Source organism: Myxine glutinosa, chromosome 9 (assembly GCF_964187855.1).
Source record: "Myxine glutinosa chromosome 9, kmMyxGlut1.1, whole genome shotgun sequence".
Lineage (NCBI taxonomy): Eukaryota > Metazoa > Chordata > Myxini > Myxiniformes > Myxinidae > Myxine > Myxine glutinosa.
This window is the reverse complement of record NC_136269.1, coordinates 62,843,718-62,869,907: the sequence shown is the minus strand read 5'-3', so window position 1 is coordinate 62,869,907 and position 26,190 is coordinate 62,843,718. Positions and strand designations below refer to the sequence as shown.

The 26,190-nt window shown below is 49.1% G+C and overlaps 1 protein-coding gene across 2 annotated transcripts in view; it reads left to right on the top strand.

Annotated features, from left to right (window-relative positions):
- The window catches only part of EXO1 (exonuclease 1), an 88,731-nt gene that overhangs the window by 28,979 nt on the left and 33,562 nt on the right, over positions 1–26,190 (top strand). For both annotated transcript variants that reach the window (XM_068129080.2, XM_068129081.2), the window contains exon 11: positions 22,185–22,461. In XM_068129080.2, coding sequence (XP_067985181.1) covers positions 22,185–22,461 — 277 coding nt within the window. The remainder of the gene's footprint in view (positions 1–22,184; positions 22,462–26,190) is intronic.

Sequence of the window (26,190 nt, the reverse complement as noted above, 5' to 3'; positions counted from 1 at the left end):
GTTGGTGTATCGATGCTGGCATGCGTGCTCTCTCTATGCATAACATCTGCATGTGTTCCTCCAAAAACAGGTCCTGGATCGTAGTGTAAATATCAGTGTAGTCTTGTATAAATGATGCTCCCTACCGGCTGTATGTTTAGTTTGAGGATTCTTTCCGCAATTCGGTTATCCTGTGGGTGTGTTTCTGTGAGGAGAAGGGTGCAACGTCGCAGGGGGACATATTTACTCATTTGTGAACATCTGTAAAACTGTCGCACTCAGGGTTGAGTTAATAGTAGAGGGAACTACATCTGAGTGCCACACTAACGTAGGTAAAAATTTATCGGGTCGGGACGCCCCGAGGTAGAGAAGGGTGCAATGTTGCGGATATGGGATTTGGCCTCCATCCATATCCGCTTGTAAATATTCCCCTATTTCCCCAATTCTTCCCAACTATCCCCAATCCCCCATTCCCTAGTCCCATTTTCTGTAAACAACACTCTGTAGAACCGACCTTCCCCTATTTCCCCCATTAAATGTCGCATCCAGGTCCACCGCATCTCACGTAGACAACTATAGGACATCTTGCTAGTTATTCTTAGTCTATGTCAGTTAAGGACTCGTTTCCATTAATTCTGACTCTTCGTTGCACCAGAATGTGATTGTATGGCACCGTTAGAAAGTTTAGGACCTCCCAATACCTCCCCGCAGCTCTTCCTCATGGTACAACAACAACAACAGCGGCGGCGGCGGCGCGGGGAGTGTGCGTCCTCACTCCGGCTTGGTTAGCCGCCATTGCACATGTGCTCCGACGGGGTTACCACGCAGGGGCTCGCTGTCAGCTCCTCGTCAAGGGCGGAGCCCAGTAACCCCCGCACCCAATAGAAGCGGCGGACCGATTCCATCTGGGGCAGAGCTAACGAGCCGAGGGCGTGTCACTCCCCGCTGGGCATGCGCAGGAAGAGGGAGGTGACGTCAGATGCGCCCCCAGCTTGGAGAGAGAAGACGCCACCTCCGAGCGCTGAAATATACCTCCTCGCATCTCTGGACCGGACCGTGTTGACTCTGCCCCTGAGCCAAGGTGCACCTTGTGCGATCAACTGCCTGTCCTTCCTTGCCATCAATCCCCGTGTAAGTCAGTCTTGTCCCGTTTGTCTGTGGTCTGTCGGGGATAAGATAAGACTGTGTCTAAGTGCCCATCTTTTCTGTGCTTTACCTCTTACCGTGTAATCTACCCGTTTCTGCATCACCAATATTATATCCTCCTCCGGAGGTCTTGAGAACTGTACCCCTTGTGTCGTTGCATTTATCCCAGCCGTTGTGTCCTTTCCTTCATTGATTTAGCATAGCGCGACTTGGTCAACGTCGAGTGGAATCGGGCGGGATAGGGTTCTAATCGGGGAGTAACTGTGCGGACGCGGTAATACCAAACCGCTCGGTAAACTAACATCTAAAACCGCGTCTGTAACAATATGTATTTTATGGTGGCCATTTTGAAAATCCTAAATGGCGGCCATGCAGGTGTCTGTGCAAATGCCAACATTGATTTTCGGATTCTCCATGCTCTGATGATTCCAAAAATGTATAGGTTTGCTAATCTCCCAAAATTTTGAACGAAATTATATTTGTGTACATAGTGAACCTGACTACCTTGCGGTTCCAAACCAAGCCAAACCTAACGAAATACAAACGACATAACTCGCTAAATCTATTTAGGAGAAGGGAGATCAGGAAAAGTGGTGGAAGTATTGGTCAGAAGAAGAGTGGACATATTGTTGTGGTTTTGGAATAAAGGATAATCCCCCTCGTAGGTAGATGCACTACAACATGAAGCCTCACGATAGTTCATTTATTTCTTAGTGAATGTAAGCGTAGTCCTTTCCTGTGTTAGTTTTGCGTTGAGCAGGCCCGTGAGTAGGGCGGTCTTTTGGCGCTAGCATGCCACGTGGCAGGCCTGAATAAGTCTGGCGAGGCCGAAGGGAGGTGCTGCAGGAGGGAGTGGCCGGTAAACGCGAGCCGCCAATCAGAGCTCGAGGGGAGTGGCCAACCACGGCGATGAGAGGTGGGGCTTGGAACATTCGATTAAGGCCGGGGCGGAGCAATAAAACCCTGATCCGAGCCCCCCACCTCAGTTCAGTTGAGTCGGAGCACCTGAGAGTTGAGTGAGAATCGAGTTCAGTTGAGAGTTCGGAGTTCACCTGTGTCAGAGTTGAGTTGAGTTCGGGGAAGGCATTGTTTGAGTCAGAGTCGTGTGCACAGGCAGTTGAGTTGAGTTGAGAGTCGCGCAGCCCATGAGTTGGAGTTCAGTTCAGTTGAGTCGGAGCCCCTGTGAGAGTGAGTTGGAGTACGGGTCGAGGCATTGATTGAGTCAGAGAGAGAGAACGAGTCAATTGCATTGCCGGTTATCGTGATTGTACACGAACTTGCCCCGTGCCCTGCACTCTGCGTTGTATTAGTTGCGCGCTCGAGAAGACGACCGTTCCGGGCCACAGACGCGCGATCTCCTCCTGCCTGCCTTGTCCTGCATACGTGCCGTGACCGCCAGAGGGCCACGCCGGGCGAGCTGCCCCGGAGCGACCGACGGCAAAGCGCGGTTGGCGCGTGAACTTCTTTTCTCCTTCTCCCCGTGTGCATGAGTGGGCCCTGTGTCTGGGAATAAGTTAAATTGGTTAAGCTTCTGTTCTGTGTCCCCTTTCCTTCATCCTGATTATTGTACATTGTAAATAAATTGTGTTATTCCTCTTATTTGACCGTTCCCGTCCCTTCCATCCATTGGCCTCGCATGGTACGACTAGAACCGCTCGAATCGGGTTCCATAAAAGTAATGGCACGAGTCACGTGATACGCATACCGCTCGGGCGTACTCGATTAAGTGTGGCTTGTGCGAGGTTCGGTCCCCGCTTTTGTGGCAGCGTGGGTTAAAGGTACGTGCAGCGTTGACCCGATACCCTTTTTCACGCTTGCTCCGGAAGTGGCGATTCGGCCTCGTGGACACGAAGACCCAAGGGGAAAAAGGGGTTTAATCACCCCTTTGTAAGGGGAACGGGCTTAGGGAGATCCGCAACAATATGTTGTGTGCAAGAGACTGGATGGAAGGAAAGTGGTGTGAAGGGTAGGCAGGGACAGAAATACATGTTTGTGTGGCAAGGGTGCCCGGAAGGTGTGCATGGTGTTGATGTCCTGTTTTCTGAGGTGTTTGTAGACAGTGGTGAGTGTGACTGGAGTGAATGAAAGGTTACAGTGGTGATGATGGTGAGAATGATGATTGGAAAGCTCTTGGTGAATGTCATTTCGGGATATGCTCCGCAGGTCGGTCGGAGTGATGAAGAGAAGTATAAGTTCTGGTGTGCAATAGAGAAGCTGGTGTGCAATAGAGAATCTGATTCAAAACATGAAAGATGAAGAAGTTGTTGTGGTAGGATGAGACTTAAATGGACATGTGGGAAGGAGTACAGACGGTTTTGAGGGAGTTCATGGGGGTTACGGATATGGTGTGAAGAATGGAGAAGGTGAAAGGATTTTGGAGTTTGCTGATGGAGCTGATTTGTTGATTTGTAATACTCGGTTCCAGAAAGTGGATAATAAGCTTGTTACATACACGTCAGGTGGGTCGACGACAACTGTTGACTACCTGATGGTGCTTAGGCGAGATAGGGGGCACCTCCGGGACACAAAGGTGATCCCGAGGGAGGAGGCAGTTTCACAGCACCACTTGGTTGTCTGTGACATAAGGGTGAAAGGTGCGAGGAGAGCTCGGTGGGTGAAGTACCAACCGAGAATGAAGGTGTGAAGGTTGAAAGAGGTGACAGTGAGGGATGCATTAAAAGAGAGGCTGAGTATGGTAGATGATGATGTGGTTGAGCTTGAAAATGGTTGGATATCAATGAAAGATAGTCTGTTGGGAGCCATTGGTGAGGTTTTGTGGATGGACAAAAGGACCACTGAGGCACTCGGAAACATGGTGGTGGGATGATGAAGTTGGAAAGAGGATTGACCAGAAGAGGAAGAAGTTCAAGGACTGGCCGAAGGTCAAGGGTAAGGGGGCAGAAGAGGCAGAGCATGAAAGTTTATAAGGCAGCCAAGAAGGCTGCAAATGAAGAGGTAGCAAAGGCGCTGGAGGCATGTAGGAAAATATTCGGAGAACGCTTGGATTCAGAAGAGGGTCAGAGAGCGGTATTCAGGATTGCAAAGCAGATAGCGAAAGAGAGGTGCGATGTGATGGGGGTGAGTTGCTTGAAGAATGAAGTGGGCCAAATTGTTGTCGACCCAGATGGAATTAAAGGAAGATGGAAGAGATGTATGGAAATGCTTTGGAATGCAGAGAATGAATGGGATGGCAACATCGAGAGTAACCCAGTTTTAGGACCGGCAGAGATGATAACTGAGAAGGAAGCTGAGGAAGCGATAAAAGCAATGAAGAGTAGCAAAGCGGAAGGGCCAACGGAAGTTGTGGGAGATATGTTCAAGGCAGCAGGAAGTTGGGGTGTTAAGAAAATGACAGAGATCTGTAATCTGGTGGTGAAAGAAGGCCACATTCCAGTGGATTGGGAACTGAGTACCCTCCCTCTATACAAATACAAGGGGAAAGGTGACCCACTGGACTGTGGCTTGTATGGAGCGATAAAGTTATTAGAGCATGGAATGAATGTATTGGAAAGGGTGTTGGAGAAGAGGATAATGAAGAAAGTGAAGATCGACGAAATGCAGTTTGGATTTATGCCAGGAAGAGGAACGACAGACATGCTTTTTATTGTAAGGCAGTTGCAGGAGAAGGACATGGAGAAGAGGAAGAAGTTGTTTCTTGGGTTTGTTGATCTGGAGAAAGCATTCGATAGGGCTCCACATGAAGGAATGACATGGGCATTGAGGAATTTAGGAGTGGAGGAATGGTTGATCAAAGTAGTGATGACAATGTACGAGAGAGCGCGCACAGCTGTAAGGACAAAGGACGGGAACAGTGGTGAGTTTGAGGTGAAGGTGGGAGTGCATTAGGGGTCGGAACTAAGTCCACTACTATTTGTAGCTGTGATGGAGGTTCTGGCTCGGAACGTAAAGGAGAGTTTACCGTGGGAGTTGTTGTATGCAGATGATCTGGTGTTAATTGCGGAGAGTATGGATGGACTGAAGGAGAAGATGAACAAGTGGAAGGAATGTATGGAGGCAAAAGGTCTGAAGGTGAATATCGGAAAGACGAAGGTGATGGCAACTGGTAAAGCATGTGGTGAGGTGGAAAGAACTGGGAAGTAGCCGTGTGCTGTGTGCAGGAAGGGTGCCAGAGTGAACGCCATTCAATGTACAATGTGCGCTGAGTGGGTTCATCGAAAATGTAGTGGTCTGAGAGGGTCATTAACCAGTGTGGCAGCTACATTCAAGTGTAAGGTGTGCACAGAGGGAGCTGCAGATGGAGGAAATGTTGAGTTGGATCTTGGAGAAGGCATGAAGCTGGAACGTGTGAAAACATTTTGCTACCTGGGAGACATGCTGAATGGAGAAGGTGGATCAGACTCGGCAACGGTTGTGAGAGTGAGAGGTGCATGGAAGAAGTTTTGGGAACTGAGTGGCGTGCTGACGAGGAGGGGAGTGTTGTTGAAGCTCAAGGGAAAGGTGTGTGCTGCATGTGGAGAAGTGTTATGATTTATGGGAGCGATACATGGGCAATGAACGTAGAGCAGCAACGAAGGCTGGAAAGGGTGGAAATGTGAATGGTCTGGTGGATGTGTGGAGTATCGTTGAGAGGGAGGAAGACAAATGATGAATCGCGAAAGATTATTATGGGAATAGAGCCTGTGATGGATGTTATGAAGAGAAACAGGTTGAGATGGTTTGGTCATGTGTTGAGGAAGGATGAAAGTGACTGGGTGAGAAGAGTGATGGAAATGAATGTAGAAGGAAGTAGCGGACGGGGAAGACCGAGAAAGACTTGGCTAAAGGTGGTGGAAGAAGAAATGCGGGCAAGGGGGTTAACAAGGGGAGATGTAGAAAATAGGGCAAAATGGAGAAGATTGTCATGGGGCCCGCAAGGCTAAACCCCGCTCTAGCAGGGAAAATGGCCTTAAAATGCATGTTGTTGTTGTTGTTGTTGTTGTTGTATAACTAAGTGTATTTATGGAAGCAAGGCTGGTCTCCTCATTCTGCACTGTCATCTTAATTCACACCTCCATAGGATAGGGTGTTTTTTCAAGTTGCACAATGCTTCAACTTTATGCCCATTTGTCATAATTTCATTATTGAATGTAACAAACAGAATACGGAGAAACAGCATGAACAAAGCATTAGCGCTTATTATTCTTCAGCTACTAATGCAATTGGCAAAACATAAACTCAACTATCATTTTATTACTCCCTGCGTTTTGGACAAAATACACCCCCAGACCTTCTTCAAACTCAACGAAAAACTTCTTCTTGAAGCTCGGAAAACATTACGGAGAAACTTTACATCTGATAGTTCTTCTTCAAACTTGGGAAGCATTATGGAGAAACTCAGCTATGGATTACCGAAGGGCTCCTACGTTCACCGCTGTTAGGCTGGTTAAAAAAAAATTCCTGTTTATCATCGCCGCCCGCCCCATAAAAGTCGTCCGCCCATAAAAAAAAAAAATATATTTTTTTTTTTTTGGTCGCGAAGTCAGTAAAATCCGTTCCCGCTCAGTGGAACAGGTTCGAATTTTGGATGTGCTCGCGTACTGTCTGAGCCAAGTTACATGTGCTCGAACTTCGCCGATCTGCAGGAGACCAATGAGGCAAACGTCTTCAATAATGTCGACGCCAAAGCCAATCTCACATGCAACGATGCGACAGAGAAGCCATACTACATGGCTGGCTATGAAGATGTGTGCTATTTGTGTGGCTGTGTTGAGGAGCTGAGTACCACAGATGAGTCATATCCTATATGCAGTACCCGCGGTAAGAGTCGTACTGCCGAGAAGAGGCCCACTCGGAAGTTCAAGAAGTAGTTGGTATTCTGTAGGAGAAGCCAAATATCATCGGCAAACGGGAGAGCCTTACGTGATAATTATTGCTGTGGATTTCTCGTCAAAAATTAAACGAGCGCTACACGACATGTAGTAGGTGATGATAGATACATGAATAAACGGCAACCAACACTCTACTCAACATCTATGAGTGCTATAATAGCAGTAGCTGCTGATAGATAGATGCATCTATGGGTGCTATAATAGCAGTAGCTGCTGATAGATAGATGCATCTATGGGTGCTATAATAGCAGTAGCTGCTGATAGATAGATACATCTATGGGTGCTATAATAGCAGTAGCTGCTGATAGATAGATGCATCTATGGGTGCTATAATAGCAGTAGCTGCTGATAGATAGATACATCTATGGGTGCTATAATAGCAGTAGCTGCTGATATATAGATACATCTATGGGTGCTATAATAGCAGTAGCTGCTGATATATAGATACATCTATGGGTGCTATAATAGCAGTAGCTGCTGATAGATAGATGCATCTATGGGTGCTATAATAGCAGTAGCTGCTGATAGATAGATACATCTATGGGTGCTATAATAGCAGTAGCTGCTGATATATAGATACATCTATGGGTGCTATAATAGCAGTAGCTGCTGATATATAGATACATCTATGAGTGCTATAATAGCAGTAGCTGCTGATAGATAGATGCATCTATGGGTGCTATAATAGCAGTAGCTGCTGATATATAGATACATCTATGGGTGCTATAATAGCAGTAGCTGCTGATAGATAGATGCATCTATGGGTGCTATAATAGCAGTAGCTGCTGATATATAGATACATCTATGAGTGCTATAATAGCAGTAGCTGCTGATAGATAGATACATCTATGAGTGCTGTAATAGCAGTATCTGCTGATAGATGGATGCATCTATGAGTGCTATAATAGCAGTAGCTGCTGATATATAGATACATCTATGAGTGCTATAATAGCAGTAGCTGCTGATATATAGATACATCTATGAGTGCTATAATAGCAGTAGCTGCTGATAGATAGATACATCTATGAGTGCTGTAATAGCAGTATCTGCTGATAGATGGATGCATCTATGAGTGCTGTAATAGCAGTATCTGCTGATAGATAGATACATCTATGAGTGCTATAATAGCAGTAGCTGCTGATAGATAGATACATCTATGGGTGCTATAATAGCAGTAGTTGCTGATAGATAGATACATCTATGGGTGCTATAATAGCAGTAGCTGCTGATATATAGATACATCTATGAGTGCTATAATAGCAGTAGCTGCTGATAGATAGATACATCTATGGGTGCTATAATAGCAGTATCTGCTGATATATAGATACATCTATGAGTGATATAATAGCAGTAGCTGCTGATATATAGATACATCTATGAGTGCTATAATAGCAGTAGCTGCTGATATATAGATACATCTATGAGTGCTATAATAGCAGTAGCTGCTGATAGATAGATGCATATATGGGTGCTATAATAGCAGTAGCTGCTGATATATAGATACATCTATGAGTGCTATAATAGCAGTAGCTGCTGATAGATAGATACATCTATGAGTGCTGTAATAGCAGTATCTGCTGATAGATGGATGCATCTATGAGTGCTATAATAGCAATAGCTGCTGATATATAGATACATCTATGAATGCTATAATAGCAGTAGCTGCTGATAGATAGATGCATCTATGAGTGCTATAATAGCAGTAGCTGCTGATATATAGATACATCTATGAGTGCTATAATAGCAGTAGCTGCTCATAGATAGATACATCTATGAGTGCTGTAATAACAGTAGCTGCTGATATATAGATGTATAAATGCGAACCAGACATCCTTTTGATGTGGTTAATGTCCTCTTCCATGTCTGCCAAACTGCTCAATATGTATGTACCGTATAGTGATTTTTTTTTTTGTATGTACCGTATATATGTATGTACCGTATAGTGTACCATGAAGTGATATTTCGTGGCGAGGAATTCTAGTCAAATATGCATGAATGCTATGGCAATAGCTGCTGATAGATACATGTATGGCAACCGGACATTATTCTTAAAAGCCGAAGTTTTGGTCTACCATTGTTATACAGTATAAAAAAATAAATAAAAAAAAACACCTTTAGAGGCCATTTTTCCCCGCAAAGCGGGGGTTGGCCTTTTTCGGGCACCGTGGTTGTTGTTGTTTTTGTTGGTCCCCTTTTTGAAGCAATGTTTTACGGCCGGATGCCCTTCCTGCCGCCAACCGCTGGGGGAGAGCAGAAGTCTCCGCTGGGGAGCAGGCTGCTGCTCCACTCTACCCGTCCTCCTGCTCCCCACTTACCATCCTCCTGCTCCCTCCTGTTCTCCCCCGTCCTCCTACTCCCTCTTGCTCTCCTCCGTCCTCTCCTCCTCCCCTGTCCTCATAGATGTCATCCTCCTCTCCCCCGTCATCCTCCACCATCTGCTCTTCCCCTGTCCTCCTGCTCCCTTCTGCTCTCCCCCGTCCTCCTGCTCCCTTCTGCTCTCCCCCGTCCTCCTGCTCCCTTCTGCTCTCCCCCGTCCTCCTGCTCCCTTCTGCTCTCCCCTGTCCTCCTGCTCCCTTCTGCTCTTCCCCGTCCTTCTGCTCTTCCCCGTCCTCCTGCTCCCTTCTGCTCTCCCCGTCCTCCTGCTCCCTTCTGCTCTCCCCCGTCCTCCTGCTCCCTTCTGCTCTCCCCCATCCTCCTGCTCCCTTCTGCTGATACAGTATGTATCAGCAAATATTAAAAGTAAACAGAACTCAATGTGGCATAGGTTTCTTTATTTTCTTTATTTGAATCGTATCAGTGCGTACTTACGAAGGTTTACTAGTTTAGAAATCATAACATGATTTATCATGTATGTCCGATCAAGTATATATAAGAAAAAAACATATTGTGCTTTGAATAATCCATTAAAATTTCACTCTGAAAAAAAAAAAAAAAGCCCTCCCTCCCTACCCACTTTTTTGAAAAAAAGTGATGATAAACAGGGAAAAAAATTTAACCAGCCTTATGTCTGGGAACATAGCGTATATCGAGCTTCGCGGCTCTCAAAACACCGTAAAACTTTAAAAAACGTTTTAAAGGTTTTTAAAGAACACGAAGAAGACCCCTCTTTCTCCATATTCAGTGAAGCAACAGGTAGAATTTGCTATTGATGGGCGGTATTTTGAGAAAAACCTGTGGTGCCGGCCCCATGGTGATCACACGTTGGATTAACAATGGTGCCTGAGGAGCACAAGCCAGGGGTATGTTCTCCCCTCCCCCTCCCCTTCCTCCTGCTCCCCCTTCACCATCCCCATGCACCCTCCTTCCCTCCTCTTCCTCACCCGTCCTCCTGCTCCCTCCTGCTCAAACCCCTTTCCTCCGACTCACTCCTGCTTTCCACTGTCCTCGCTCCCTTCTGCTCTTCCCTGTCCTCTTGCTCCCTTCTGCTCTCCCCAACCTCCTGTTCTCCTCCCTCGCCCTTCCCCCTACTCCCTCAAGATCTCCCACCACCCCTTTCTCTCCTCACCCCCTGCTCTCCCCCTCTCCATCCTGCTGCTCCACTCTACCCGTCCTCCTGCTCCCCACTTACCATCCTCCTGCTCCCTCCTGTTCTCCCCCGTCCTCCTACTCCCTCTTGCTCTCCTCCGTCCTCCTGCTCCCTCTTGTTCTCCCCCGTCCTCCTGCACCCTCTTGCTCTCCTCCGTACTCCTGCTGCCTTCTGCTCTCCCCTGTCCTCCTGCTCCCTTCTGCTCTTCCCCGTCCTTCTGCTCTTCCCCGTCCTCCTGCTCCCTTCTGCTCTCCCCCATCCTCCTGCTCCCTTCTGCTCTCCCCCATCCTCCTGCTCCCTTCTGCTCTCCCCCGTCCTCCTGCTCCCTTCTGCTCTCCCCGTCCTCCTGCTCCCTTCTGCTCTCCCCCGTCCTCCTGCTCCCTTCTGCTCTCCCCGTCCTCCTGCTCCCCTCTGCTCTCCCCCGTCCTCCTGCTCCCTTCTGCTCTCCCCCGTCCTCCTGCTCCCTTCTGCTCTTCCCCGTCCTCCTGCTCCCTTCTGCTCTTCCCCTGTCCTCCTGCTCCCTTCTGCTCTTCCCCTGTCCTTCTGCTCTCCCCCATCCTCCTGCTCCCTTCTGCTCTCCCCCATCCTCCTGCTCCCTTCTGCTCTTCCCCGTCCTCCTGCTCCCTTCTGCTCTCCCCCGTCCTCCTGCTCCCTTCTGCTCTACCCCGTCCTCCTGCTCCCTTCTGCTCTACCCCGTCCTCCTGCTCCCTTCTGCTCTTCCCCTGTCCTCCTGCTCCCTTCTGCTCTTCCCCTGTCCTCCTGCTCCCTTCTGCTCTCCCCCATCCTCCTGCTCCCTACTGCTCTCCCCCGTCCTCCTACTCCCTTCTGCTCTCCCCCGTCCTCCTGCTCCCTTCTGCTCTCCCCTGTTCTCCTGCTCCCTTCTGCTCTTCCCCGTCCTTCTGCTCTTCCCCGTCCTCCTGCTCCCTTCTGCTCTCCCCCATCCTCCTGCTCCCTTCTGCTCTCCCCCATCCTCCTGCTCCCTTCTGCTCTCCCCCATCCTCCTGCTCCCTTCTGCTCTCCCCCTTCCTCCTGCTCCCTTCTGCTCTCCCCCGTCCTCCTGCTCCGTTCTGCTCTCCCCCGTCCTCCTGCTCCCTTCTGCTCTCCCCCATCCTCCTGCTCCCTTCTGCTCTCCCCCGTCCTCCTGCTCCCTTCTGCTCTCCCCCATCCTCCTGCTCCCTTCTGCTCTCCCCGTCCTCCTGCTCCCTTCTGCTGTCCCCCGTCCTCCTGCTCCCTTCTGTTCTCCCTCGTCCTCCTGCTCCCTTCTGCTCTTCCCCATCCTCCTGCTCCCTTCTGCTCTTCCCCTGTCCTCCTGCTCCCTTCTGCTCTTCCCCTGTCCTCCTGCTCCCTTCTGCTCTCCCCTGTCCTCCTGCTCCCTTCTGCTCTCCCCCGTCCTCCTGCTCCCTTCTGCTCTCCCCCGTCCTCCTGCTCCCTTCTGCTCTCCCCCGTCCTGCTCCCTTCTGCTCTTCCCCATCCTTCTGCTCTTCCCCTGTCCTCCTGCTCCCTTCTGCTCTTCCCCTGTCCTCCTGCTCCCTTCTGCTCTCCCCCGTCCTCCTGCTCCCTACTGCTCTCCCCCGTCCTCCTGCTCCCTTCTGCTCTCCCCCGTCCTCCTGCTCCCTTCTGCTCTCCCCTGTCCTCCTGCTCCCTTCTGCTCTTCCCCGTCCTTCTGCTCCCTTCTGCTCTTCCCCGTCCTCCTGCTCCCTTCTGCTCTTCCCCTGTCCTCCTGCTCCCTTCTGCTCTTCCCCTGTCCTCCTGCTCCCTTCTGCTCTTCCCCGTCCTCCTGCTCCCTTCTGCTCTCCCCCGTCCTCCTGCTCCCTTCTGCTCTCCCCCGTCCTCCTGCTCCCTTCTGCTCTCCCCCGTCCTCCTGCTCCCTTCTGCTCTCCCCCGTCCTCCTGCTCCCTTCTGCTCTCCCCCGTCCTCCTGCTCCCTTCTGCTCTCCCCCGTCCTCCTGCTCCCTTCTGCTCTCCCCCGTCCTCCTGCTCCCTTCTGCTCTCCCCCGTCCTCCTGCTCCCTTCTGCTCTCCCCCATCCTTCTGCTCCCACTCCCCAGCCTCCTGTTCTTCCCCCTCGCCCTTCTCCTTACTCCCTCAAGATCTCCCACCACCCCTTCCTCTCCCTCCCTCTCCTACTCCCCTGCTCTCCCCCTCCCCATCCTGCTGCTCCACTCTCCCCATCCTCCTGCTCTCCACATTCCCCGTCCTCCTGCTCGATACACTCCCTGTCCCCCTGCTCTTCTCCCCCCACCCCTTCTGCTGCTCCCCCCTGCCTGTCACCCCCTTCCTCTTCTCCTCTCCTTCTCCCCCTACCTTCGTTCCCTTCCTCCCCCTCATCTACTCACCTATCCCTCCCGTTCCCCTCCCCTCCGTTCCCCTCCCCTCCCTCCCCCTTCCCTGCACACACTCTCGCCTCCCCCTCCTCTCCTCCCTCTTAATATTCATGTCACTAAGTGACATTGCCTTCCCCAGCAACGCCGGTTGCTTTGCTAGTTTACAATACAATAGTACGGTAATATATTGTTACAGACACGACTTTGATGTTAAGGTGGGCCGAGCGGAATGGCCGTCGTGTCCGCACAAATTACCCGATTGTACTCGAACTTTGACGAAGCCGCGCTACGCTGGATCAATAAGGAAAAAGAAGACACACGGCTGGATTATAATGACAGACACCAATGTTTCGATTCTCAATTATATTCGTACGGAAAAGGTTAGATTACAGGGGCTAGAGGTAAAGCACAGAAAAGATGGGCACTTAGACACAGGCTTATCTTAACCCCGGACAGACGACAGGTAAACGGGACAAGGCTGACTCACACGGGGGTTGATGGCAGGAAAGCGGTTGTCGATGGCTCCAGGTGCACCTGTGCTCAAAGGTTAGAATCGACCCGGTCCGGTCCAGAGATGCGGGAGGTTTCACAGCGCTCGGAGGGGACGTTCTTTCACAGGCGGGCCTTTCTCTCTCAGCGCTCGCAGGCAACGTTCTTTCTCAGGCGGGGCGCATCTGACTCAGCGCTCGCAGGTCCTTCTTTCTCTTCAGCTGGGGGCGCATCTGACTCAGCGCTCGCAGGTCCTTCTTTCTCTTCAGCTGGGGGCGCATCTGACTCAGCGCTCGCAGGTCCTTCTTTCTCTTCAGCTGGGGGCGCATCTGACTCAGCGCTCGCAGGTCCTTCTTTCTCTTCAGCTGGGGGCGCATCTGACTCAGCGCTCGCAGGTCCTTCTTTCTCTTCAGCTGGGGGCGCATCTGACGTCACATCCGGCGCGGGGCCGCGTATATCCGGCGGGGAGTGACACGCCCTCGGCTCGTTAGCGCCGCCCCAGATGGAATCGGTCCGCCCTTCTGATTGGGTGCGGGGGGTTACCAGGCTCCGCCCTTGAGGAGGAGCTGACAGCCAGCCCCTCCGTGGTAACCCCGTGGAGCGCGTGGTCAATGGCGCTAATCGAGCCGGTGTGAGGACGCATCCTCCCCCGCGCCGCCGCGACGCCCCCATCTCCTCTGTTGTTGTAGTTATAGTTGTTGAAGAAGATGGAAGGAGGTATGGGAAAGGTCCTAAACTCACTACTGATGCCATATAATCACATTCTGGTGCAACGAAGAGTCATAATTAATGGAAACGAGGCCTTAACTGACATAGACTAAGAATAACTAGCAAGATGTCCGAAAGTTGTCTACGTGTGGTGCGGTGGACCTGGGCACGACATTTAATGGGGGAATAAGGGGAAGGTCGGCTCTACTGATTGTTGTTTACATGCAATGGGACTAGGGAATGGGGGATTAGGGAAAGTTGGGGAGTATTGGAGAAAATAGGGGAATATTTACAAGCGGATATGGAGGCCAAATTCCATATTCGCAACATTGCACCCTTCTCTACCCTCGGGGCGTCCCGACCCGATAAATTTTTACCTACTTTAGTGTGGCACGCAATGTAGTTCCCTCTACTATTAACTCTACCCTGAGTGCGACAGTTTTATAGATATTCACAAATGAGTAAATATGTCCCCCTGCGACGTTGCACCCTTCTCCTCTCAGAAACACACCCACAGGATAACCGAATCCGGAAAGAATTCTCAAACTAAACATACAGCCGGTAGGGAGCATTATTTACAAGACTACGCTGCTATTTACACTACGATCCAGGACCTGTTTTTGGAGGAACACATGCAGATGTTATGCATAGAGAGAGCGCGCTTGCCAACATCGATACACCAACCCACGAGTGCTCTGTGGCCGACGGCCTTTAATAACGTGCAGAGCACCCTTCCCGAGCATCAAAAGCACCACCCCACCACCAATCGGTGCAGTCACCATTGTTCATTGGAATAAAAATAAATTCGACAACCCCTAACCCTGCAGGTGTCTCTTGCTCTTCTTGTGGTGCACTTGGTGTTAACTAAAAGTGGTTCACCTGTATGGCATAGGTGCCACGTTGACCCATAGGTCCATCCCCGGGTGGTGCTTGGCCGCAAACGAACTGCGGTCCATTGTGGGTGGCCACAAACATTGCGGTCCATATGGTGTATTGATCCCGGCAGCAAACAGCGAAAGTGCAGGCCCACAACTGCGCAGCCAGCACCTCTCTCTCCTCTCTCTCTACCCCAAAGCCAGATCCTCGGAGGTGGGAGACAAAAGAAGCAGACAAGTGAGTAAGGTGGTAAGGGCGCAAAAGTGCACGCAATGTAAGGTGATGCACACTGGGGGCACATGGGAACCAGGTGAGACAGGTACGTTCCTATCGTACGCCCCCCCCCACCAGGTAACCTACATGGCCCCTCCCTTACCCCTTACTGCATCCACAAAACACAACACTACCCATAAACATCTACTTTACAAATCAACAAACATCCCTACTGTCTTCCCCGTTCCTCCCATATACCAAATTCGTCTTCTCTCCCTCCTAACCAATCAAATTTGCCATTTTCAACTCTCATCAAAATTTGCCATTTTCAACTCAACATCAAAATTTGCCATTACCAATTCAACATCAGTCCCTCCTAGGGAGGGAGAGATGGAATCACCCCAATGTCTCATCCACGTCGTGATGCGTCTCACAAATCCACACAGCAATCTCATTTCCTGCAACAAACAAAGAAAACACAGGTGTGGAGTCATCATCATCACCACAGGTAAGTGGCTGCGTATGGTGCGACAGGTTCATCAATCCTAACTATTTCCTAAATGACTTTAACAACTTTACACTACCCGGGGTCTTTCTCCGGCCAAACCATTGGCCCTCTTACACTATGGGTTCTAAAAACCAATTCCCATTGGCCAAACTGTGGTGCGCTTCAATTTGGGGTCTCACTCCCCCGATTCATCTCCCGGTGCCCTCGCACAATTTCTGGGCTGTGGCGTGTACCTCTCCCAGTGGGTCTACCCACCTGCACACCTCCACCACTGCGGTTGCCTCCGAGCTTACCTGCTCCTTACCCTAACCTAACTACCTGGGGAAGGCCCTCTGGCACTCTCCCCACTCGGTGCCCTCTCTGGCACTGGGCTACCCGGGTCCATCCTCCGGATCCTCGGGCCCCATCCACAACTCTACCGGCTCCCAGAGCCCACCTGCGGCCTCACCTGGCCGACATCCTCACAGTGGTGGAGTGCCCAACCAACTACACACACTAACAGGCTACACGCCCAGCCATTTCCACAACACTAATGCACCCATCCACAACACCATTCTGCAACCGCACCACAGATGCCAATATCCAACCACAATTTACCTGTAGCCTCTACCTAACACTTACACTACCCGCCCCGGGTACTCGTGAAAGGGGTCCACTCTTCCCCCATCCACACCTTCGCACCATGCACACCACTCCGTACCACTTACTCCAACTCTCTCCACACACCTGTATTTGCACACCTGTGCTCTCACACCTGGTGCCACCTGCACCCTTCTCTCCCCAAGCGCATTCGCGCTGATCCACACACTCACTACTCACACACTGCTCCACACACCTGTCCAGTTGCACACCTGTGCAATCACACCTGTTCAATTCTCACAAACACGGCATCATCTCAGCTAACTACTCCCTTCTGAAACTTGCGCTTCCCAGTCGTCCCTTTAAACTATTGCGCTCCCTCGTCATTATCATCCATACTAAACTACCTGCGTCCCCACTACAGGTATCAGTCACTAACTAACCTTAACGTCACCTAATGTCATCTTCTAGGGCCCTATCCATATAACCTAACCCACCCGGGCTAGTTTTCACTGCCATACACCCCATAAGCTATTGCTCCTTTGCCCCACCATGGGAAGGATGGTGGATTTGCCATCCCACCACATCGGGGGTCTCTCACTACCAATTTTGCACATCAAATTTCAACAAATTAAAAATTTGCCAATCACTGCCCATCATCTGCCAATCACTACTGCCAATCCCTTGCCAATCATCAAATTTTGTTTTTCTCTAATTTTGGGTCCAAAACACTAACCTCATCACCCAGTCTACTCACTACTACCTCTCGGTGCGCCAATCCCTGTCCAAAGCCCGGCTTCGTAAAGCCAAGCAATGGATGCTGGTTGTTTTGTGCCAGCGGCTGGATGCGTCCGGCACTCGGTGCAGGGACGGGGGTTTACCCGTGCCGAGATCCCACACATCACCTCGGCGTGGAGCCATCCAATGTCCCGATCTCGACCTGCCGGCATGCCTCAACAAAACGTGGTCGCCATAACGACCCTTCCTATCCAGCCGCCCGCTCCGCCTAGTGGAGCACAGACGCGGCCGTTCAAAGCGAGGCCCAGCACGCACCGAGGGCCCGATTCGGCTATAAGTCGTTCTAAACTCTATCCCGTCTAACGTCGATGCTTCACCTGGACGCTTACACCCCGCAGCCCGTTCCTTGCTCACACATCCAGCCGTTCCCATGCTACCTTTCCTTACACACCCAGGTACTCTCATTCCACTCACAGACTTGGTCACACACCTGACCACCGAACACTTTGGCACACATTCGTTGCTCGCACACCTCACCAATACACCGCTTCGCGCCCCCTCCTCGGTCACCTCCTCTGTGACAATCACAGGTGTGCCCTCATTCGCACACCCAACCACGTGCCTCACCACCAACTCCAGCGTGCATTCCCACTCACGCTCTACCATTCCAGGTGTGCATCCTTCCATCCCAGGTGTACATCCTCGCTCACCTGTCACAACCACCTCACGCTCCATGTCACTCTCACTACTCTCACCTCCATTCTTGACAGCGCACTCACCCTTACTCTTGACAGCGCACTCTTTCCTCGTGCACCTGCCCGTCACACACCTTTCTCGCGCACACTCTCCCGTTACACCCTCTGTAACACTCACCACAGGTGGACACCCTTCCTTACTTCTGACAGCGCACTCTTTCCTCATGCACCTGTCCGTCACACACCTTTCTCGCGCACACTCTCCCGTTACACCCTCTGTAACACTCACCACAGGTGTGCATTCTTCCTTGCCTTTGACAGCGCACTCTTTCCTCATGCACCTGTCCGTCACACACCTTTCTCGCGCACACTCTTGCGCACACTCTCCCGTCACACCCTCTGTAACACTTACCACACCGCGCTTCCATGTGCTCCCTCGCACACACGGTACGACCGACTCATTCTCGCCAGCACCCTCACTCCTTGGCACACACTTTTTCCTCACACACCCCAGAGTCGGACTTTCTCGCACACCTCCTCTTTCGCACACCAGACCTGTCGCACACTTCACCAACGGCCTCTCACGAACACCCGGGTCCATCTCGACCCCCAAGCTTATTAAATCCCCTGGCGCATCATACGCACGACCATATTGGTCACCACTTACACCGGGTCCTCTTTCTCTTCGCTTCTCCTCCATCACCTGCGAATCCCTCATCCGGTCAATGAGCACATCGTCACGATCCAAACACAGACTTTGGACCAATTCTTTTATCTCATCTTTTATTTCTTTCTTATCCCCTCTCCGTCGCTTCTTAATTTCGCTCACCCCTTCTTCCACTTCTTCTAATTTGTGCCTCACCTCTTTTATTCCCCGGTACGTCTCCTCAAGCTCGTCCTCCAAGGCTACCTTGACCGTTTCCATGTGCGTCCTCACCTGCCGGTCCTTCGTCTCCATTACCTCTATCACCTCGTCCAACCTCGTTGTCAGTCCCTCACGTACCATCTGACATTCCCTCTTCGTCGCTACCAAGTCATCTTTTAGTTCTTTCTGTGTCGCCTTTAAACCTCCTAATACCGCAGTGTTCCTTTGAACCTGCTCCACTAACTCCGTCTGTCCCACCGTCAGCTGCTCCACCTCCTGCGTCAGGTCCTCTATGCCCCCTTGTAACTTTACAGTCCCCTTTCTCACCTCCTTCTCCATGTGCTCCTCACAGTGCCTCACCTCCTCGCGCACTCCTCCGACCTCCTCACTCACTCCTCTTCTGATCTCTTCTCCCATCACTTGCATCTCCTGCCCAGATGCCACCCTCATCTGCTCCATTTCCTCCCTGTGAGCATCCAGTTTGGCTTCTACCCCCATTCTGACCCCCTCTATCTGTTGCCCCCTTTGGTTAACTTCCCTTTCCGCTTGGTCCCTCATGTCCCTCAATTTGCCTTCCATGGTGTTTTCTAACCCTATTAACCCATTTCTCACTCCCTCTATCTGATTCTCCTGGGCAGCCATTCTATTTTCTACCCCCATTAACCCATGTTTCACCCCTTCTATCCCATTGTCTAACCCCTCTAATTTCTTGTCTAATCCCTCACCGGTACCCCTCGCTTCGTCCCTCATTACCCCCATTTCGTTTCCCATTACCCCCATTTGGTTCCCCATTACCCCCAATTGCTCACTCTGAGCCTCCATCCGGTTCCCCATTACCCCCATTTGGCCCCCCAAGTCATTCCTCAGGTCTTCACCTGTCTGGACCATGAGCGCCTTTATTTGTTCCATAAATAGGCCCCAATCCATCGGCGGCGCTGCTACGGTCGCGGGCGCGGTGACCAGCGAGGCGCTATTTTGTGCGTTTGCTACCCTCGCTGCTTCGCTCTCCTCACGTGTCTCAATTTGGTCCTGGACCGACCCTGCTTCACTCTCCCCTACCGGACCCCAGCCGTCTTGATCCGCCATAGCGCGACTTGCAAAATTCGAGTTTCGTAAAACAAATCCAAATTTTTTTTTTTTTCCGTTATAATTTCGGCGAGCGCAGTAACCGCGGGACCGCGCTCCGAATCGATTCGGTCGAGCGCCGTACGCGCTCCGGCTCGATTTTCCCTCCCAAAATTTGGGCCTAACTAATTTAGTCCCGGGTCCGAATCTCACTCCTCGACACCAATTGTTACCGTACTAACACAATTGGTGTCCAAAATTTGGGCTAAATAAATTTAGTCCCAGGTTCGAATCCAACTCCTGACAACCAATTGTTACAGACACGACTTTGATGTTAAGGTGGGCCGAGCGGAATGGCCGTCGTGTCCGCACAAATTACCCGATTGTACTCGAACTTTGACGAAGCCGCGCTACGCTGGATCAATAAGGAAAAAGAAGACACACGGCTGGATTATAATGACAGACACCAATGTTTCGATTCTCAATTATATTCGTACGGAAAAGGTTAGATTACAGGGGCTAGAGGTAAAGCACAGAAAAGATGGGCACTTAGACACAGGCTTATCTTAACCCCGGACAGACGACAGGTAAACGGGACAAGGCTGACTCACACGGGGGTTGATGGCAGGAAAGCGGTTGTCGATGGCTCCAGGTGCACCTGTGCTCAAAGGTTAGAATCGACCCGGTCCGGTCCAGAGATGCGGGAGGTTTCACAGCGCTCGGAGGGGACGTTCTTTCACAGGCGGGCCTTTCTCTCTCAGCGCTCGCAGGCAACGTTCTTTCTCAGGCGGGGCGCATCTGACTCAGCGCTCGCAGGTCCTTCTTTCTCTTCAGCTGGGGGCGCATCTGACTCAGCGCTCGCAGGTCCTTCTTTCTCTTCAGCTGGGGGCGCATCTGACTCAGCGCTCGCAGGTCCTTCTTTCTCTTCAGCTGGGGGCGCATCTGACTCAGCGCTCGCAGGTCCTTCTTTCTCTTCAGCTGGGGGCGCATCTGACTCAGCGCTCGCAGGTCCTTCTTTCTCTTCAGCTGGGGGCGCATCTGACGTCACATCCGGCGCGGGGCCGCGTATATCCGGCGGGGAGTGACACGCCCTCGGCTCGTTAGCGCCGCCCCAGATGGAATCGGTCCGCCCTTCTGATTGGGTGCGGGGGGTTACCAGGCTCCGCCCTTGAGGAGGAGCTGACAGCCAGCCCCTCCGTGGTAACCCCGTGGAGCGCGTGGTCAATGGCGCTAATCGAGCCGGTGTGAGGACGCATCCTCCCCCGCGCCGCCGCGACGCCCCCATCTCCTCTGTTGTTGTAGTTATAGTTGTTGAAGAAGATGGAAGGAGGTATGGGAAAGGTCCTAAACTCACTACTGATGCCATATAATCACATTCTGGTGCAACGAAGAGTCATAATTAATGGAAACGAGGCCTTAACTGACATAGACTAAGAATAACTAGCAAGATGTCCGAAAGTTGTCTACGTGTGGTGCGGTGGACCTGGGCACGACATTTAATGGGGGAATAAGGGGAAGGTCGGCTCTACTGATTGTTGTTTACATGCAATGGGACTAGGGAATGGGGGATTAGGGAAAGTTGGGGAGTATTGGAGAAAATAGGGGAATATTTACAAGCGGATATGGAGGCCAAATTCCATATTCGCAACAATATTAACACCCTTCGCTTTACAATTGAATAATCCCCTTCCTTTTTCACCGTCACAGCATATGCTCTTCCCCTTTAGACGCGCTGGCAGAATAAAAAATGTGTATCTGCAAAAATGTGTGCTATCTCTTGAAAAGTGTTTTTATAGCGTAGCCTGTGTGGTAATGCCATCTGGAACAGCGTTTGTCTGTCCGTCTGGTGTATGTATGTCCCTCGCAAACGTCCACCAATCAGAGCTGAGGATCTGGTCACATGACAGAGGGACAGCAGATCCTCCACTCAGCAAATGCAAGCCCAGCTACGCCGTTGTTAGACTATTGGTCTTGTTTACTTTATTAAATGCATTAACCAGCAGTGCATAAAGTGAGGAGTGCCTGTACTGTGTTTATTTGTCAACTGGCTGACCTGGCTGACCTCCTCTCCAGACACACTCCCACCCGCAACCTCCGCTCTGCTGGTACCAACCTCCTGACCCCCCCCCCCCCCCCCCCCATCCGGACCAAATTCAGATCCTGGGGGGACAGGGCCTTCTCCATCGCTGCTCCCACCCTCTGGAACTCACGACCTCACACCATCAGAGACTCCTCCTCACACACCACATTCAAAACATCACTCAAGACCCACCTGTTCAACACTGCATTTAACATTTAACCCACATAATTTAACCCCTGACTATCTCTTCTCCTTCTCCTTCCTTTTGCTTTGATTATTTACCTATTGATTTTGGTCTCTTTGCACTTGTTTTTTTGTACTCTGTCAAAGCGTCTTTGGGCTTCTTGAAAAGCGCTATATAAAATAAATGTATTATTATTATTATTATTATAACTGTTTATTTGTCCATTGCCAACTGATCCCTGTGTAATTCATGTAAAAAAAATAGACTGATGTCTCATAGTCTCCTGTCTGTCTGTGATTTTCATACAAGCTCTTCCACGCGTCTCTCATTTGTGTGAATATTCTCGTAATATAAATGGGAATTGTTTTTGGTGTTTGTTGCAGATGAATCATTGATGTCTGATGCAGACTTGCTGTCCCAATACCACGTCTCTGCTCCAAAACGGATGTGCCAGGAGCTTTGTTTAACAGACAAGAATGATGATTTTAAAGGACAGAAAGAGAGTAAAAGGAAGCAACAAGTAATTTCAGTTCAACAGAGTGAATACTTTCCAGCTAGAAGCAAGAGGAGATTGGATGACTCCACTCTTGGTCGAATTTCTGCGATTCTCCAGAAGCAGCAAACCCAGGACACTGTAGTGACACTGGGTACACGAAGCAGGTTTGTACTAAAGCTTGGAACATTTGACGCTGCTACTTGAATTGCATTACACTTGTAACTTTTACTCGAAAGCCAAGCAGTTCAAATGCTCTAAATATGTAATTTAAAAACATTTTTTACGTTAAAAAACCCCCCCCCCAAAAGACCTGAAGACTCGTTGATTCAGCTAATCTTACCCCTTCCTGTAAATAGTGAAATGTCGAAGCGAGCACATTCACGATGGAAAAGGGTAGGTACAGGGCATGGAAATTATTGAATAGCATAGAATTTTGTTACTTCAAATTCAAGACCTTGAAAGCATCGATTTTTTCCCGTTTTTCTCAACAGAGCTTGGAGAAGGCATGGAAAATGAAAATATATATATAAAGGAAATAGTCGTGACTTTTACATGGTTTCCATTCCAGATGGAATTATTTTGCACAATCGCAGAAAAACGACGGAATACCATGACCTGAAAGATAAATCCGATTCTGACCCGAGACAAATAGTTAATTACACCGCCTAGGGTCGTTGCCGAGGAAAAGGGGCTGAGACGCGCAGCTGTGTGATGCATGTTGGGCCCTCCCTCATTGAAAGCCGTCTGGGGTAGAAGCTTGTCGATAACTTGAAAATGAATTTATTTTGTGAAACTGAATTTAACTTTTTTGAAAACAGAAAAAGGCATATTTGTTTGAAACAAAATCACTGGCTGTAAAATTAATGATTGCCTCCATTGTTTAAAAAACAGATTTTAGTTGCCCAAACGTACCACATTGACATGCTCCTGCAGCATGAAAAAAACTACCATTTTTATTCATGTCCTCGAGGAGAATGATGTAGATTTTCCTCGAGGAATTATGTCCCCTTGTATAGTTTGCTTGATAGTTGTTGGATTAAGATAAGCAAAGCCATTTTTTATGTTATTGCAGAGTATTTCTCCGAAATAACCTCAGAGTGTGTCCCGGTGTCCAGCAGTCTGTGCGTATGTACAGTGCCCTCAAGTATTCGAGCAGTGAAGTCAAATTCGTTATTATTCATACATACTCAAGAAATTTGGATTTTAGATCAAAAGATGAACATGAGGCATGAATACAGAAGGTCATCTTTTATTTCTTGGTATTTCTATGCATTATATATGTTTTACCATTGCAGAAAATAGCATTTTTTTATGTTCAGTATCCCCCATTTTAGGTAAGCATTAGTATTGGAACAGATTAACTTGCAGTAAATTAAAGTAGTTCAATTGTTCGTATTTGGTTGCATATCCCTTGCATGTAATAAATCTGTCAAACCTGTGACCCATCGACATCACCAAACTCATGGTATCTTCCTTTGAGATGCTTTGCCAAGCGTTTACTGCAGCCATTTTCAGTTGTTGTTTGTTTTGGGGGGTTTCTGAGTTTAATCTCCTTTTAAGCAAGGGAAATGCATGTTCCATTCGATTTAAATCAGGAGATCGACTTGGCCAGTCTGAAACCTTACACCTTTTCCCTCTGCCACTGAAGGTGGATGGAGGTTGTGTTTTTACCCTTGCCTGTCTGTTAGTTTGTCTGTGAACAAGATATCTCAGAAAGTTGTGGACGGATTCAGACGAAACTTGGTGGGCAAGTTGGGTGTGTGACAAGGACGAAATTATCAGATTTTGGTGAAGATTCGGATCCGAATCGGAGAATTTTTTGTTTTTAAGTGATTGGGCTAAAACGATATTTAGCATGATATCACAAAACGTTATGGACGAATTGTGATCAAACTTGGTGGATGAGTTGGGTAAGTGACAAGAACAAGCCGATTAGCTTTTGGTGCAGGTCCGAATCGAGATCCGGCCTATCAGTGGATAGAAAACGTAAACTGTTCAGTGTGGCGGAGGTATGCGCTCTACCGAGTGTCCTTCTAGTTCCCCTGATGAAATCCTTGGTTGCGTTGGCAGTGTGTTTTGGGTCATTGTCTTGCTGCATGCTGAAGCGCCACCCAATGACTTTCGAGGCATTTTCTTGTACATAGGCAAACAAAATGTTTCTGTACATTTCCAAATTCAATCTGCTGCTGACTTGGCCAGTCCTCTCCTCAATTTGTTACATCATCAAAGAAGACGAGTGAGCCAGTTCCAAAGGCTGTCATGCAAGCCCAAGCCATGACACTACCTCCACCATGCTTCACAGATGAGGTAGTATGGTTTGGATCATATGCAGTTCCTTCCTTTCTCCACACTTTCACCTTACCCATCACTTTGGTAAAGGTAGATCTTGGTCTCATCTGTCCATAAAACGTTGTTCCAGAACTCACTGGCTCACCTCTGTACTTGTTCGCAAATTTTAATCTGGCCTTTTTTTTTTTTGTGCTGATGGGAGGGTTGCATGTTGTGGTGTAGCCTTTGTAATTCTGTTGTTGAAGTCTTTTGCGAATGGTAGATTGTGATACTTTCACCCCTGCACTCTGGAGATTGTTGGTGATGTCACTGATAGTTGTTTTATGTTTTTCTTCACAGCTCTGATGATTTTTCTGTCATCAACTGCAATTTTTTTCCTTGGCTGACCGAGCCATTGTCTATAGCAAAATACACCAGTGGTGTCTTTTTCAAGACATTCCAAATTGCTGTATTTTACTATGCCCAGTTGTGATATGGCTCTAATTGAATTCTTCTGATCTTTCAGCTTACATGTTGGTTGCTTTTCTTTCATAAATAGTTCTTTGGTATTCATGTTGGTTTATGCCTACTGACTCCAAAGGCAGATTCCCAAGGAAAAAGAAAAGACTAAAACCAAGACTGGACATTCACAGCTCTTATGTGTCAACAATCAATGCAACAATAAAAACCTGGCAGTCATCTGTTCTAATACTAATACTAAACTAAAATGGGGGGGACTGAACACAAGTGCTATTGTTCAACAATGATAAAACATATATCCATAGAAATACCAATAAATACAAGCTGACCTTCTGTACTCTTGCCTCATATTCATCTTTTGATATCAAATCCAAATTTCTTGAGTATATCTTATTATAATGGAGCATACATATAGTTACACTACCGGTCAAAAGTTTTAGAACACCTCAATTTTTCTAGTTTTTATTGAAATTTACGCAGTTTAACGTCTCAATGTACTCTGAAATTAAGCATAAAACAAATAAACAATTGGAGATTTAAAAAAAGAAATCATAGAATCATTTTGTTTAACAAAATTTAATTTAAATTTTTGACTCGGCAAAGTAGCCACCTTTTGCAGATATAACCGCCGAACACACTTGTGGCATTCTTTCTACAATGGAAATCAAATATTGTTTGGGAAGTTCTTCCCAACACTGTTGCAGAAGTTCCTACAAATGTGTTGCACTTGTAGGTTGCTTCGCTTTCACCTTTCTGTCCAGTTCATTGCAAACCAGCTCGATGGGGTTTAAGTCTGGAGACTGTGCTGGCCATTCCATGATTTGAAGCCTACCGTCTTGTTCTTTTCTTCGAAGGTAGTTTTGACTTAGCCTGGAGGTGTGTTTAGGGTCATTATCTTGCTGTAGGATGAACCCCTGACCATCTAGGCGTATACCAGAGGTATTGCATGGCGCTGCAAAATGCTGTGGTAGTCCTTTTGGTTCAGGGTGCCAGTCACTCTGTGCAAGTCGCCGACTCTGGATCCAGCAAAAGAGCCCCAGACCATCACGCTTCCTCCTCCATGTTTGACAGTTGGTGTCACACACTGAGGAACCATCCTTTCGCCTACTCAACGGTGACAAAAACCCTGCGTGATGAACCAAAGA